The sequence below is a fragment of the Anoplopoma fimbria genome, chromosome 2 (assembly GCF_027596085.1).
Source record: "Anoplopoma fimbria isolate UVic2021 breed Golden Eagle Sablefish chromosome 2, Afim_UVic_2022, whole genome shotgun sequence".
Lineage (NCBI taxonomy): Eukaryota > Metazoa > Chordata > Actinopteri > Perciformes > Anoplopomatidae > Anoplopoma > Anoplopoma fimbria.
Genome location: NC_072450.1, coordinates 21,264,052 through 21,279,397, shown reverse-complemented (window position 1 = coordinate 21,279,397; position 15,346 = coordinate 21,264,052). Strand labels below are relative to the sequence as shown.

General features: G+C 41.2%; 1 protein-coding gene across 1 annotated transcript; it reads left to right on the top strand.

Annotated features, from left to right (window-relative positions):
• The first annotated feature begins 960 nt into the window (after positions 1–960).
• On the top strand, positions 961–15,110 carry cdh15 (cadherin 15, type 1, M-cadherin (myotubule)). Its single transcript, XM_054619697.1, has 14 exons — positions 961–1,011; positions 8,118–8,273; positions 8,897–9,052; positions 9,603–9,738; positions 10,346–10,527; positions 10,615–10,743; positions 10,859–11,041; positions 11,821–12,065; positions 12,158–12,294; positions 12,395–12,625; positions 12,713–12,952; positions 13,545–13,693; positions 13,812–14,003; positions 14,904–15,110. The coding sequence occupies exons 1-14, from the start codon at positions 961–963 to the stop codon at positions 15,102–15,104; spliced, it is 2,388 nt and encodes a 795-aa protein (XP_054475672.1). The 3' UTR covers positions 15,105–15,110.
• The last annotated feature ends 236 nt before the right edge of the window (positions 15,111–15,346 follow it).

The window sequence follows — 15,346 nt, the reverse complement described above, 5'->3', positions numbered from 1 at the left end:
TTTAAACAAGACACTATATTGTGGAGTGTAGTGAGGGCTTTTAACAAAATGTTTGAATTTCTATTTACTTCTCAGTTTGTTGGCAACAGATGTCAAAAGATGAGTGGTAAAGGAGCTGTTGAATTGATTTCTGTGTCAATTTAGTATATAATATAAAGTGATACGGGTTGTGCTTTGGATGTGTTTGCAAGTAACAGGATAACTTTGTAAATGGATGAATGACAATATTGATTGATTTGCTGATAGAAAGGAAAAATAGTTTTGTTAATTCATTAATTGTTTAATAATTGAGTAATTTCTTTCAAGGAAAATGCTAAATTCCTTAGTTTGTTCCGAGCTTCTGTTTGTTCCCGTTTCCTGCTTTCCTGCTTAACATCGTTGGATATTTGGACTGTTTGTAATTTTATATTTTCTACTTTGTATGTTTCCATGTTGAACATAATTTCCCGGCGTTCTTCTTTTTGTCTCTCTGTACAGTACTATTGTTTTGTGAAGTGTTAAAGTTTACTGACTTACTTTTTAAATGGTGCAGACAGTGTTTCTGTCTACACCACCAACAGCTGCCCTGCTTCTCTCTTCATCTCCCTCTCTCTCTTCTCTCTCTCTCTCTCTCTCTGTCTCCTTCTTTCTCTCATCGGCCTGTGAGTGACAGCACATGTGCTGGGTACATGGGAGGGCCGTGGCTGAAATTCTAACCCCTTACCCCACGACTGTGAGACATACCCCAGCTATGGACAGGGAGGAGCTGTGAGGGACAAACGCTGGGAGAGGAAAAGAGGGAGAGAGAGAGAGAGACAGCAAGAGGACAGAGAGAAGGAAAGAGGGGGGAAGGTTTCAGGGTTGGAGAGTTTTTTTTGCCCAGTAGAGCCACTCAGGAGCCAAGTTCTCAGTAGAGGAGCCTCAGATCTTTCAGTCATCACAGGTCTGTTCATACTGAGCTTCTGAGTGCAGGTACTGGGGATGGCGGTCCGGATGTTGGTGGTGTGTGTGCTGGGTGCTCTGCTTTGTCAGGTAAGAAAAATCATGGTCCCTTCATAGCTGCTGTGGACTTAAATGAACAAAATATGTTGATTTACGATGGGCGTTGAAGTACTTTTGTGTTTGTTTTCTCTGTTTTAATGAAAAAAATAAAATTCCAGTTGATTTTGTTTAACCTTTGACTCTAGAAAAGAACTTGGAGCACAGGTGTCAGAGCGATAAAGTTAGTGTAGTGCACTCTCTACTTCCTGATTGCTATAAAGATAACCACAAAAATAGTGATTGAACCTATGGATTGGCTAAACTGCTGTAAAGGTGCTCCACTTGCACTTGAGCTGTAGTGTGTATTAATGCCCCTCTCTGCTCAATGGATTCAGCCTTCCCCCCCGGATTCTAGCCCAAGACTTCTGCCCTTTAGAGTGTCACCTTGGTTAGAGTGGGGCAGCTATAACCTAAAGCTGCCCCACTCTTCAAATATACAGTTTATGTTTTTACCTTGAGTGATGTTTGTAACAATATGTCAACTTATTTTTAGCAATAGAGGCACTCAACTGGCTCTGCAATCAGAGGTTGCGGCTGATCTAAACATTTCATCCTGGTTGGAAAGAGGATGATGAAGTGTTTTGAGGAGGACAAGACTCCAGATGTGTACACAGTGCTCAGGCCATCATTAGTAGCCCCTGTCAGCAGACGCTATTATGGGATCTAAAATGGATGGCAATGTAAACTGACATATTACCAACAGCACTTCCAACCACCATCAGTCTTTCTCTCTGTTTGGAGAAGTAATGGAGCCCAGGTTGGGAGGGTGAGTGAGTGAGTTGGTTCCAGTGATTCTTGAGGGAAGTCTTGCTATGATGTGCTCTATAATTCATTGTAAATGTTGCAGATGCTTTGGAACTGTAGAAATGAATAATTCAGGTCTTTGCAATCAGGGAAGTGTCTGGCCTTGTAAAAAGTTTTTTAAGTGTCTGTGTGGTTGAAAGCCTTCATGGTGAATTTATTCTGTTTTTGTGGTTCATGTTCTTATTCCATGGCTAATTGATTGGGGAGAAAGAAATCTCTCACAATAAGTGTTTTCTCTTTTAAACATGGGAAAACCTCCTGGGAAAACCGGTTTGTCACAGTGAGACCTTAGCCTCTAATAACATTACACAAACGATATTTCGGACCTCATTAATAATTGTATTTCATGACTTTTCATATAAACATAAATAAATAACCCTGTGGGTGACTTGAAGGACCTGTAAACCCTGAAGTATGACCTTTTAGGTGTATGATCCCAGCAGTCCACAGGCTGGATGCAGATATTGGAGAACTACTTAAGCTCTGTTGGCTGAGGCAGATATGGGGTTAAATTGCATCTTCAAATGCCAAAGTTGTTTACAAGCCCAAGATACCCAAATAACAAAAAGGGACTCTTTCAGTTTGTTTACTGTGTTGTAATTTGTATTACATACAAAAAATCTGCCCCACCCTTCTTTTGAGTTTGAAATAGTGGAGGCTTCAAACGTGGATCTGAGAAGTTTATAGCTGACTCTTTCACATGGAACAGCAGCGTTAGTGGACGCGTATGATGTCCAGACGTCACAGCAAAAACAAAAGCATTGAAACATCTTACATTCCCATTCCAACCAGTCCTCACTCTACCAATAAATTGCTAAATACACTTTGTCCAGAGAGTCCATTGGAATCCATTGAAACTGAAGTGAATCCAAACTGACTACCGCTGTAAGCCTCCACTAAGAAACAAGCTGTAAACATTTCAAAGCTACCTTTCAAAGACTGTTGAGCAGCATGGGCCCTCATGTTCAAAATAAATAGCAGAAGTGCCCTCTTGTATGCCCCTGTTATAGTGAAAGTGGCTCCTGGTGGGTCCTTCCAGTGGAGAAAACATGATGAAGTGCTCTATTTGGTGCCCCTAACTGGAGAGAATTGGATGCTGTGCCACAAAGACTGCCCTAAATGCTAGAAAACTTTCTCCGCGCTGGTTCCCCACTGCATGCAGCTGGTGCCCTTTTTAATTATGTGTTTTTTCGCCCCTGCTCCTCAGACAGCGTGAGTCTGACACTGGTTGGTGGAGTATCCCTTTAATGAGTGATTCTTCATCATTAATAGTGGCCTTTTACACCTTGAGTTGCTATTTTTCTCCATATTGAAAAAGCACCCATTGCTACGTGTTAATCAACCTTCTTTACCTGCTGTATCACTGCATTTTCTTTGAACGTTGCATGTGGCCAAATTTTTATTATTATTTATTTAACATTCAGCAGCTGTCAATCATATCCAAAGGCTTTGATCAGTGCAACCTGATAGCTTTCAGTTGTTCTCTTGTGATTTTCAGTGAGCTGGTGTTGTTTTGAACTGGCCTGTTGGGTGTATGTTGTGTTGAAGAGTGAGCAGCAGCCACAGCTGTTCCCAGATGCATACGTGATGCCATTTGTCCCGCTCTGTAATCCCCCTCGTGGAAACAGGAGTGGGCCGTTTCTGAACCATGAAATCGGGTACAAATCAAGAGTCTGTATCAGCGGCCAGCTGCCACTGAGGTCTCACTCGTCGGAAACAATCAGTCAGAGGATTTAGAGTCTGAATCACACGTCCTGCTGGGTGTGGATACCTGCAGGCTGTTTTACACTGACTAGAGTTTCAGAGGGAGCAAAGGGTACAAAAGCAACTTCCAGATTATTAAAATTGTGAAGTCCTTCACTTGTTTTACCTCATTGTTTTTATGGACTGAGACACGGAAGACCAAGGGATGACATTTGTGGTTTTAGAGGTCATGCCCATAAGCAGCAATGTTATGATGTGTTTGTCATATTGTGTAAACCCTTGAATAATTAATATAGTTAATTAACCCGTGTAGAGATGTTTAAAAGGCAGACACCACAAAAAGACAGTCAAAGCATGTTTTTAAATCGGTAAAGATATTACTTTTACATTTTTACTTCTTTCTATTTACCCCTTAAACATCCTCTTCCTTTGAAATGTCTCTCTTTTTTAGGTATATGCTGTTGGTTCCTACATTTTGTTATTATACCTACATTGAGTGAAATATTTAAACCTAAGATTTCATAATTTTCACATTTAGAATTTATAGAAATTAATTTGATATCAGTGGAAACTACGGGATCTCTCCAACTTAAAGTACTGTTGGTTTCTCCCAGCAGCATGAGTTTTTAGATATGCAATAAGAGGTCAATGCTTGAAGAGATTGAGTTTTAGTTCTGGCATATTTTAATTATCAGAATGTGTCTTAATGTCTATTCTTGGTAAGTAGGGAAGAGACACTTCATCATTTTATTGGTATACGTTTCTTCCCCATGCTCTATTTAATAAAGAACTTATATAATTATCTTTAATTGAATCAAGATAGTTGCCAGATAAAATTGTTTTCTATTCAGTTTTTTTCCCAGTAACTCCCAGTCCTTCTTTAAGTCTTAGTAGTTAATATTATAACCTTGCTCAGCATTCCTAAAGCTCAGACATCTGCTCTGAGGGGGACTAACACTTGTAGTGGTATATAAATAAATAGAGTGTCTATGCCCATGCCAGGCAGTCATGACTTAGCAAAGAGTTTGGGTGTGGGACCAGTACTGCTGGTGACTGACTGGTTGAATTTTCAGTAACAGAAGTGACCAGAGGGACACCTGTGCGACCTCTAGCCCTGTGGCCAATAGGACCTCAGGGAATGTTGCAGGCATTACTTTTCGGCTGGACAAGAGTTCTTGAGCTATTTGATCAACTGTTCCACTAAAACAATAGAGATTTGGTACAGAGACAAAAAGGCATACTCCTCTACACAGCTACAGTGGACATTTTCAGAAGGGGGGGTTTTACCAATAAATAAATGTTGCTAGATGGCAGATGAAAATGTGACGGCAAACCTGACAAACTGGTATAATTTATTAAATTTCAGGCTTATCATTACCAATTGTCTCCTAGAAATACATACATAAATAGAAAGGGCAGATTCAAATATTTGTACACTGACTATGAGACAGAAGGCAATTGAGTGCACATCTCTTGAAGTATTTAAAATAAACCAGACCATAGTTGTGTTATGTGACATAACACTTTTGTTCTCCAAAGCCGACATCAGAGAGGTAGAATGGGACTTTCTCGAGCTCCGTAAACACTCAAACAGAGTGCTTAATGGTTCTTCTGTGAGGGCATATCATCCTCAAACAAGCTGTCTGTACTTCTGTGAGAGCACAAGGTGAAAGGCCAAGCTGTAAAAGTATCTGGGAAAAGCTTCTAAAACAGTTCATCTGTGTGTGGTGTGATTGCTCAGCATGTCAGAAAAGGCCCTCACTGGTCTAATTGGCAACATGACACTTTAGTGTTTCTTCATCCTGGTCTGGTCAAAACATTAGAACAGTGGTAAATACTTGGTGGAGCCAGTATCCAAAACACAGAGTCATCTTTAGCTCAGATTGAAGGGTCAGAACAACACTTTGATGTGTGTGAAAAAGAAGTGTGTAAATTAAGAAATGTTGTTTATCTGGTGATTGTAAACTTTTCTAAATGTCTCTTAATGTTTTATAATTTGGAAAAGCTACACGGTATTGTTGTTGTGTGAAGCTGGTCACGTTAGTCCATCAAACTTAAGAACATGTATCAGACCTTTAACTCCCGTTATTAATGCCACAACCTTCATCATAATAAAGTTTTCCCAGAATACTAATGATATTTACTCTTCGTGAATACAGAAATCAACAAGAGAATTTTAAGTTATAATCAAATACTAAACATTCAATATTAGAACCAATTTTCAAAATGGTGGAATCTCCATTTTGACCGTACTTTTAACGTAGCTCTATAAATTACTATGTTGGTCGGCAGTTAGGTGGTCATTCAGTCCACTACTTTCGTCTCAAAAATCTATTGAATGGATTTATATTAAATTTGGCACACATATTCATGAATCCTACAGACTTTTATGATCCCCTGGCTTTGACTATTTCTACTAATACGTCAACATTTAGTTTTTTACTGTCATGACATGTTTGGTCAACAATAGGATAGATTACCATTCATTTTGTTACATTAGTCATGGTCCCCAGATTATGTATCCTTATGACTTTGGTGATCCTCTGACTTTTCCTCCTGCGGCACCCTGAGGTTGACGTTTGTAGTTTTGAGTGAAATGTCTCGACTAAGTATCGGATGGACTGTTATGAAATGTGGTACACACATTCACAAACTCCTCAGGATGAATTTTAATAACTTTGGTGGTCCTCTTAACCTCTAGGTCCGTCATCAGGTCAAACTTGTTTTACATCCAATACTCTTGTTTATGACCAAATATCAGCAAAACTAATGTTTTCCCATCATCCTGATTCTTGTTTAGTGCTTATGAGCAAATGTTAGCATGCTAACACACTCAACTAAGATGTATCAGAAGTAACTACAGCCGAAAAGCGCAACTACCATGAGTGGGATCTCTAGCAAAATTCTGAACTCTTTCAACATTTTTTTTGTCAAATTTATTTTTACACAGTATATTCAAATCTCTTACACCACCATCAATGGAATGCCCGTAATGTTAAAGTCCAAATGCGGCTAACCTTAACACATTCATCCTAAATGTCGTATTAGAAGTGTAAAGCATGGTGCACTGGAGAAGAGCTGTGCGGTGTGTTTTAAATTTAATGAGACTTGCATTGAAGCTCACGCTGGTCTACAGTCAACACTTCGCTGAGCGTGCGTTCTCAAAGTCAGAAAAAGGTGCTCATGTCAGCCAAAGTGGCCACAAATCAGGCAAACTTAGAAAGTGCTATACTTGGAAATACAACTGTGATGCAGCTGTTATTGATGTTGAGGTTAAGTGACATATGCAGAATGTACGCAATGCCAGCGGATCTTTGAGAGCTCATACATGCAGATGTCTTAAGTATGGAGGTAGATGGCTATAAGATGACTTTTCTGCGGGGGACACGCACTGCTGGAATGTTTGTGTAAACATCACTGTGAGAGTGGAGATGACGATGGCTACAAAAAGTTAAATTGGTAGGGGTCGAGAATATAGACCAATCCAAGATTAGCCTGCCCTCCAGCCTGACTTGGCCAGCAGATGCCAGCCATGGTTGCCATTCCTCCCTGCTCTGTTCAGCAGCATGCCAGAGTATCAGTATATCACATCACCGGCCCCAGAGTCAAGACAGGGATCACAGGCCATTCACAAAATACTCACATATTTATCCTCTATCCATTATTTGGCTCATGTATTACTGACACAGGTCATCCATCAAGATTAGTTTTATTTGAAACTTTTACAGACAAAGCTTTTTTGGCAAGTTAGTACATCTACATTTTATTTCTGCTTCTATGGAGTTTGACTTTGAGCTGTTAAACATATGGGAAGTAGTGCTGAATCCGGTGAATTCCCACAGAGAAGGAGGAAGCAACTTACGGAAATGTATACGCGTGAGTGGGTGTTTGGTTGATGCACATGCATGTACTATATCAGCCTGTGTGTGTGCATATATGTGTGGGTGTGTGATAAAGCGTGTATATGAGTGTGTCTGAGGAATTCTTACAGCGGAGCAGATCCGTAAGGTGATCCCAAACTCCCAGTCAGGTGCAGAGCTGAGCATAAAGGGGAATTTGTGAGTCTGAGTGGGAATGCGGGTGGGAAAGCACAGGATCTAAATCCATAGTCGACAGCTGTTGTGTGTGTGTGTGTGTGTGTGTGTGTGTGTGTGTGTGTGTGTGTGTGTGTGTGTGTGTGTGTGTGTGTGTGAGTGAACATGGTCAAGAAAGCAATGTGGTGAATGAGGGCTTGTGAAATGAGTGTGGGTGTTTGTGTTTCCTCGTCCTGAGATGAATTTGCACACGGATCAAAGGAAGCTGACAAAGACGTGTATTAGTGAGAGAAACCTGAAGCTGTGACACAATCTCATTAATTCCACATTACAGACAGTCTCAGCGCTACAGCTAACATACAGCCATCCCAGCAGACCATTGGGAATGTCACGCTGAGGGAGACTCCTGACGTGGTTTTAAACAGCTGCAAATATCTATAATGACCTAATATGTCTTCCGTGAAGGAGAATTACTGGAATCAAAACATATACTTCATGTCTGTATGTGCCTGTGACTTTCTTCTGTGAATTTCATGCTGTTCTTGTTTCCTTCAGGTGTGGAGCTCTGCAGAAACACAACACAAAGAAGAAGATGTCCTTTACCCATGGAGGAACCAAGGCAGGGGATTGGTCAGGGTGAAGAGGGACTGGATCATCCCTCCAATCAGAGTGCTGGAGAATAGCAAGCAGGTTCCTGAAGACCTTGTCCAGGTAAAACATGTTAAAGTATAGTTTTTCACAGCAGAATTTCATTACTGGATAACTACTTTGTCATTTCTGGTATAAATGGTTCTTAACATATAGGTTCAGATTTGGCAAGTCCATCTAAATTGCTTGCTTCGCTTCCTCCTGGTTATACTGGCCAGTAAAAGACCCCTCCAGTTAAACACAGCGCTGGACAGTGATGCACTACTGATTGTAATTCTTCTTCTTAGATGAGCACATAAAGCAGAGACCAGAGTTTAAAAGAGATGTGAATATAATGTTGTGTTAAGGCTGTCAGAAGCGACCAGTTAGTGTATAAATCCTACTGTACATGTAGAAATATAGAGCCTCTTTTACATGGTGATGGAAATGCAGCATAAACCATATGTCAGAGAAAGTGAACAACGAACTGCATGAAATATAGACTGCTTGCTATTATTAGTTCAGAATATCATTTCCTGCCATAAGTAAAAGGCCCCTGTGAGTTTAAACACTCCTGTCTCAAGGTCCTTTACTGTCAGCATACTCACATCTGGTGTTACGACATACGGTTTACAATCCTTCCCCCCCACCTTCCCATGAGGTTGTGATGATCGCCAACATTATCTCCTCTCTTTCTCTCTGTTTAGATCAAATCGGACAAAATCTTTACAGGGGAGGTGATCTACAAGTTAGAGGGCCCGGGTGTGGACCAGGATCCCAAGAATCTGTTTGAGATTGATGATAAAACGGGAGTAATCAGGAGCAAGCGGCCGCTGGACAGAGAGAGATACAACAGCTTCACGGTGAGAAAGCGTTTATGGGAGTAATATTTTTAAATCACCCTTGACACTTGAATGTTCTTTGTGAGCACAATCCAACACAAGTAATTAACACAAGCCACAGTGCAATCACTAAGACCTTCCACAACATGTTTCAACGCTTAGGTCCATGTTTTTGTCCAAAAGCATATATCAGTGTCTCAGACACTAGTATCAACAGGCAGAGGTCAGTTTCCAAGGGCCTTTATGAGCATCTTGGGAGAGACTTCAGAGTGTTTCATACCAGATGACTGTGATTCAACCTGTGATGTTGAACCAAACATCCTGCACATTTCTTTCCACCACGTCCAGCATATGTTGAGTACAAATACCTCAAATACCCACAGTCACCAGGAGAGTTGGATGTTTTCCAAAAAGTGGAATGCATGAGATTTGTGGTAATTAATAGTGAGAAACATCAATCTCATAAATGCAGTTTTTATTAGCATTGACATTTTTCTGTCTGTTGTGTGTGTGTGTGTGTGTGTGTGTGTGTTTGTGTGTGTGTGTGTGTGTGTGTGTGTGTGCTGAAAAGCCTTCGCTGTCCCCCAGTGGAGAGAGACTAGAGAATCCAACCACCATAGAGATAGTGGTGCTGGATCAGAACGACAACAGACCCGCCTTCATCCAGAAACAGTTTAGTGGATCTGTCTCTGAGTTCTCAGTCCCAGGTACATCCATTTATAACATACTGCAGTACAAACTTTTAGTTTTCTTATCTTCTTGAACCACAATGTTCCAACATGTAAATACATTCTTTATCATTTTCATCCTGAAATAGCTACAAAACTTTATAAAGTAGCTTTGACTGACACATAAGCCTTTTCGGATACTTTCTGTTTGTTTCACTGCATCATTGAAGCTGCAGTCTAAAGCTGCTATAATCTATAATGATTATAGCAGATAATTATCACCTGTTCCCTGAATTCTGCAGTGCGTTTAAGAATCTTTCAGCTCACTGATTTGGTTTTGCCACTCTCATAAGCATAGTTTGTAGAAGCAGCCAGCAACTGTTTTCAGCAGAAAGCTCTAAAGTCTGACTGTACGCTTCCTGCCCAGCACCAAACAGCAGACAGACACAGGTGAACCAAATTAGTAAATTGCTTTCACATAGATTCACATTGTCTTTCCATTTTAAGAATAGTATGCTTTTTACATGTTTTGATGAAGTTTTAAAAAAAATTCAGTGAAGTCCTGCAGCCTCAGCACATAAGTTACATATGAATCATAGCGACTGATCTTTCCAACTGACCGAAGCTTTCAATTATTTTTTGACAGGTACCTCGGTGATGTCAGTGTCGGCCAATGATGCAGATGACCCGATGACAGAAAACGCTTATCTGAGCTACTCTATCATCGGCCAGGAGAGCGTTCCTCCCAACGCTGTTACCAAGACGATGTTTGGTATCAACAACGAGACAGGAGCCATCTACACAAGAGATGTGGGCCTGGACCGAGAGGTAAAACTCAGGTTAAGATGCTGACTTTTTTACAGATCATGATTCATTTCACTGATATGTGCTGATATGTGCCTTTCTCTGTCATAGGTGGTGAAAAGTTTCAGATTAAAACTGCAGATTGCTGATATGGGGGGCATGGGACTAACAAGTGAAGGTGTGGCGATCATACACGTGTTTGATATCAACAACCACGCCCCACAGTTCAGCCCCGCCTCGGTGAGTCTCAGCCAACGTGTGTGTGAGGGATATTTCCAGTTTTTATTTAAAAACACTTTAGCTTTTAGTTGGATATTGAATCTTTTGATTTGTGTTTTGTGTGTGGTCCGTGTAGTACAGTATGACAGCAGTGGAGAACAGGAAGGACTATGAGATTGGCCGTGTGAATGTGACAGACAGAGATGATCGTGGAACAGGTAACTGGGAGGCCAGGTACTTCATTTCCAACGACCCTGAAGGCAACTTTGACATCGTTACAGATTCCGCCACCAACGAGGGCGTTCTGACAGTGGTGAAGGTACAGTCTGATGATCTGCTTAGTTTGTCAAATTAGTTTTGAAGTGGTTGCTATATTTTATGGGTCAATTACTTCTTAGTCTTTCTGGAAAGTACTTTGCAAAGTTGTGACAGAGTTATTCTAGTCAGAGTTAATTCAGTTACAAGCAAAGGAATATCCATGAAAGAACTGTGCTTCTTAAATCAATATAAATATTTATTCATACTTCATTTTAAATCAGAAACTTTCTTTCTCCATAAATGTTGGAATATTTTTGGTTGTAAATAAATGTGATATTTTTGCCTATCCAGCTGACCTGCTATGCACTGATCACGACCATCCATAAACCAGGATTTATTCGTATGCACCGGGAATGTTCAGTCAATGTTTGAAAGTGTCACCCATTCATACGAAATCAGATATACTTTTTTGATTTACATCTGAGTGGCGTCTGTTTCTTCCCATCAATTTTCTAGATGGAAAACCTTTTGACTGATCTGTTCTAAAGCACAAAAATAGTCTGAATTTTCAAAATGGGTGGTTTGCCCTTTAAAGTCAAAACGGGCTTCGAGGCCCTCAGATAAACTATAACTGAACAACACTCTCTAGTGGTTGAGTTTTAAACTACAAGTTACTCAGTCAAAAATACTTATTTGAATTGTCCAATATGCAGGTTGATAAATAGCTGAAATTCCAGCTTTCAGACATAAATATTTATCATTCATTATTTATTATCCAACCACAGAGCATTGCAACACTTTCCTTCCACAAACAGCCTTCTCTACTCTGTTCTCATGCAGCCTCTGGATTATGAAGCACAGGATGAGCACGTCCTGATTCTGACGGTGGAAAATGTTAATCCCCTGAGCAACAAGGCCCCCAACCTCCCAGTGAGCAGCGCCACAGTGACGGTGACTGTCGTGAACGAGAATGAAGCTCCACTTTTCAGGGAGGACCCCATACAGATTGTTGTACCTGAGTCTGTGGTTCCTGGGACGTTACTGAAGAGCGATATCGCCTTTGACCCTGATAATTCTGACATGAGGTACGATGCAGCCACAAAACAAGAGGAGTATTTTTGTGCTTTTATGAATTTGAGTAAACTGTCTGTAACTGTGACTCTGCTCTCTGTGGCAGGTATGAGATTAGCAGAGACCCAGAGAGGTGGCTGGAGATCAACAGAGACACAGGAGACATTACTGCAAAGAGAACCTTTAACATGCGATCTCCGAATGTGAGAAACAATATCTACAATGCTGTTGTCAAGGTTACAGGTCAGTCAATCTATGCTTACCATACATGTCATGTGCTGCACTTCTTCTAAGAAAAAAAACTAAATGCAGCACTGCTGTGTATTTATGTCCTCCTGTGTAGATGCTGGCGGTGTGTCGAACACAGCCACAGTGGCCATCACACTGAAGGAGACCAACGACTTCCCCCCTCAGCTCTTCCCCCTGAGCGGCACTGTATGTAGGGGTACAGGCCGCAGGGGTTCTGGTCTGGTTGTGACGGCTGTGGATGAAGACCTCACTCCGCACGCTGCACCCTTCACCTTCGAGATGCCGGATGAGCTGTCAATCAACTGGACTGTTATTCAAGTCAACGGTGAGGAAAGAGCATGGGGGTGAGGATGGAATGAGAGGAGTTTTGTATGAATCTCCTTACCTCACGCTGCTCTCTTTCCCTCTTCAGATACTCATGCGATGCTTCAGCCCCTCGCAGAGCTGCAGGCAGGAGAGTACGGGGTCACGGTGTTGGTGTCCGACTCTGGCAGCCCAGCTCTGAGCGCCTATGCTCAGGTCAACGTCACCGTGTGTGTCTGTGACTCCTTTGGTGATTGTAAGTCTCAGGCAGGGGCTGTTCTGGGCACCAGTGTGGGAATCAGCTTCATCGCTCTCATCATCATCATGGCCAGTATTGCATTCCTACTGGGTGAGTTTCGTCTTGAATCGTCCAAGAATAAAGCAAACATGACCTCAGATATTTTCAGTTGAAATAGATGACTCATGAAGGTGTGCTTTTGTGGAGCTTTTACAAATAATCACAAAAAGTTCTAATGCCATCTGCAGTTTGCTAGACTAAACATGTAGTGAGGCTTGATGCAAATATTTTACAGAACCCATTTTGCAACTTGATTACCGTGTCTAGATTGTAGCATGCACTTAAAGATAGAGCTGTTACAATAAATTGTTTGTCAGAAAAATAATCAAAACTATTTTTATAATTTATTATCAGTTTTTTTGTTTTTTTTTAGCAAAAATCCCATAAGATTTCTGTTTTTAAGATATGGTATAATTTTAGATTTTTTCAGTTGGGGTTATCTATTGACTGTTGTTTGGCCAAAAAAGACATTTGAACGTGACTTTGGTCTTTGGATGACATTTTTCACCATTTTCTGAGATTTTATAGACTAAATGATAAATCTGCTAATTAATTGATAAAGAAAAAAATAGTTATCTGAAGCTCTATAATCTTAAACACAATGATTAACATACCCTCATGGTTTCCCTCTGTTTGGTCCCAGTGCTGCTCCTCCTGGCTGTGGCTGTGACCACCTGTAGGAGACGCCACCATATCAAGAAAGATACAGGTCTGCTAGTTGGAGAATCAGAAGATGACATTCGTGACAATGTCTTCAACTATGATGAGCAAGGCGGGGGTGAGGAGGACGAGGTAAGGCTGAACAGGTCAAGAGGTCGCGGTGATCCTGTGGAGCACTTTATGCACGTTAACACTGTATTCTTAAAGTACATGCAGCGTCAATCTGTAGCATCTGCTTCTCACCTCGCAGAATGCCTTTAACATCGACCTGCTGTGGAATCCCCATGATGCACCTTCGACCCCGGGGTCCTACTACCCAGGCTGTGGCGTCCCTCGAGGCAAGCAGCCCCTCAGGAAGGATGCCCCGCATAACCTGCCCTCACCCATCTACCCACGGAGGCCTCCAGCGGATCCCACTGACATCGAGGACTACATCAATGATGTGAGACAGTTCTACCGTGACCCTGTTTTAGCTACATTTTATGACAAAAATGTTTTCTAAAAGCTGAGACTATCATCTAAAGTTATATCCCTAAAATCAAAGTGCAAATCATGAATTTACTATCAAAATCACTTCATCGACAGGCCTGATAGACAGATAACAAACTCTCGCCAGATCTGTCACCTCACGTTTGCAAACACTCTAGCACAAACAAATTTTTATGATGCTAAATATGGTTGTTAGCTGTGTAAATATCAAATGTCAGCAAAATAAAATATCGTGCTCATGGGGAGCGCATGCCATGAACATGGCCACTTAGGAGACAGGAAGTGTTTACCATTTCAAATTATTGGGGAAGCTTGTAAGCCCAATTATTAAAAGCTAAGTAATGAAAAGCATTTAAAGCTTTTTTTTTGTTATGGAGCATATTTAAGGCAGTTCATCTTTGTAGAAGTCTGACTGGCTAAGTTGCAGCCTCAGCTAATAGCAAAGAGGAGTGTGTGTGTTTGACCCCCCCTTGGCCCCGCCCACCTTCATAACGATTATCGCCTCTTTGACCTGCATTTGCACATGTGTGACCTTGCCTTAACATTAGCCAATTAAATCTAGGTTTTAAATGTTTTTGATGCAGCCAAAGGTTTGTTTAGATCTGTGATGATATAAACATTTCTATATAACTCAATTGTGATCAGTTTAGAAAGATACTAAATGCTTTATTTTCCATCCATAGGTCAAACTCTTCTGCCATGTATGTGCATATACTTCATACTATGCGTCATTTTACACATCAAAATCTGTTTTCAGGCCTTGGGGAGCAGAACTGCATATGTGAAGTTGTAAGATAACTAGGGAGCTGTGTGATTATATCAGCTTAAACAATTGTATTTTTTCTTCCTTCAGGGCCTGGAGGCTGCAGACAACGATCCTAATGTGCCTCCATACGACACAGCCCTGATCTATGACTACGAGGGAGAGGGCTCACTGACCGGCAGCCTCAGCTCCATCGCTTCCAGCTGCTCTGATGGAGACCAGGACTACGACTACCTCAACGACTGGGGACCACGCTTTAAGAAACTGGCCAACATGTATGACCCACGTTAAGGTGGACAGCACCCTACAGAAAGAAGACCTGTGTGCCTCACCACCAGATAGGGACACAGATCATCAGCCTCAGGTGTTTTTTTTTTCTGCACACATGTGAAAAGATTTTAGTCCAGGACGAGATTTGAAGTGTGCTAAAGAAAATGTAATGCTATGTGAAACCATGGGCCTTTAGTTTAATGTGCCTTAGGTTATATTGAGGAACATTTGGACACAATTGACAAAAATGGCTTTTTGGTTGA

Bases quoted from the DNA above. Each gene is read 5' to 3' on its own strand.
- cdh15 (XM_054619697.1), top strand. From the start codon at position 961: ATGGCGGTCCGGATGTTGGTGGTGTGTGTGCTGGGTGCTCTGCTTTGT. The intron at 9,053-9,602 runs GTGAGAAAGCGT...TGTGCTGAAAAG, and splicing joins AGAGATACAACAGCTTCACG to CCTTCGCTGTCCCCCAGTGG. The intron at 12,953-13,544 runs GTGAGTTTCGTC...GTTTGGTCCCAG, and splicing joins CAGTATTGCATTCCTACTGG to TGCTGCTCCTCCTGGCTGTG.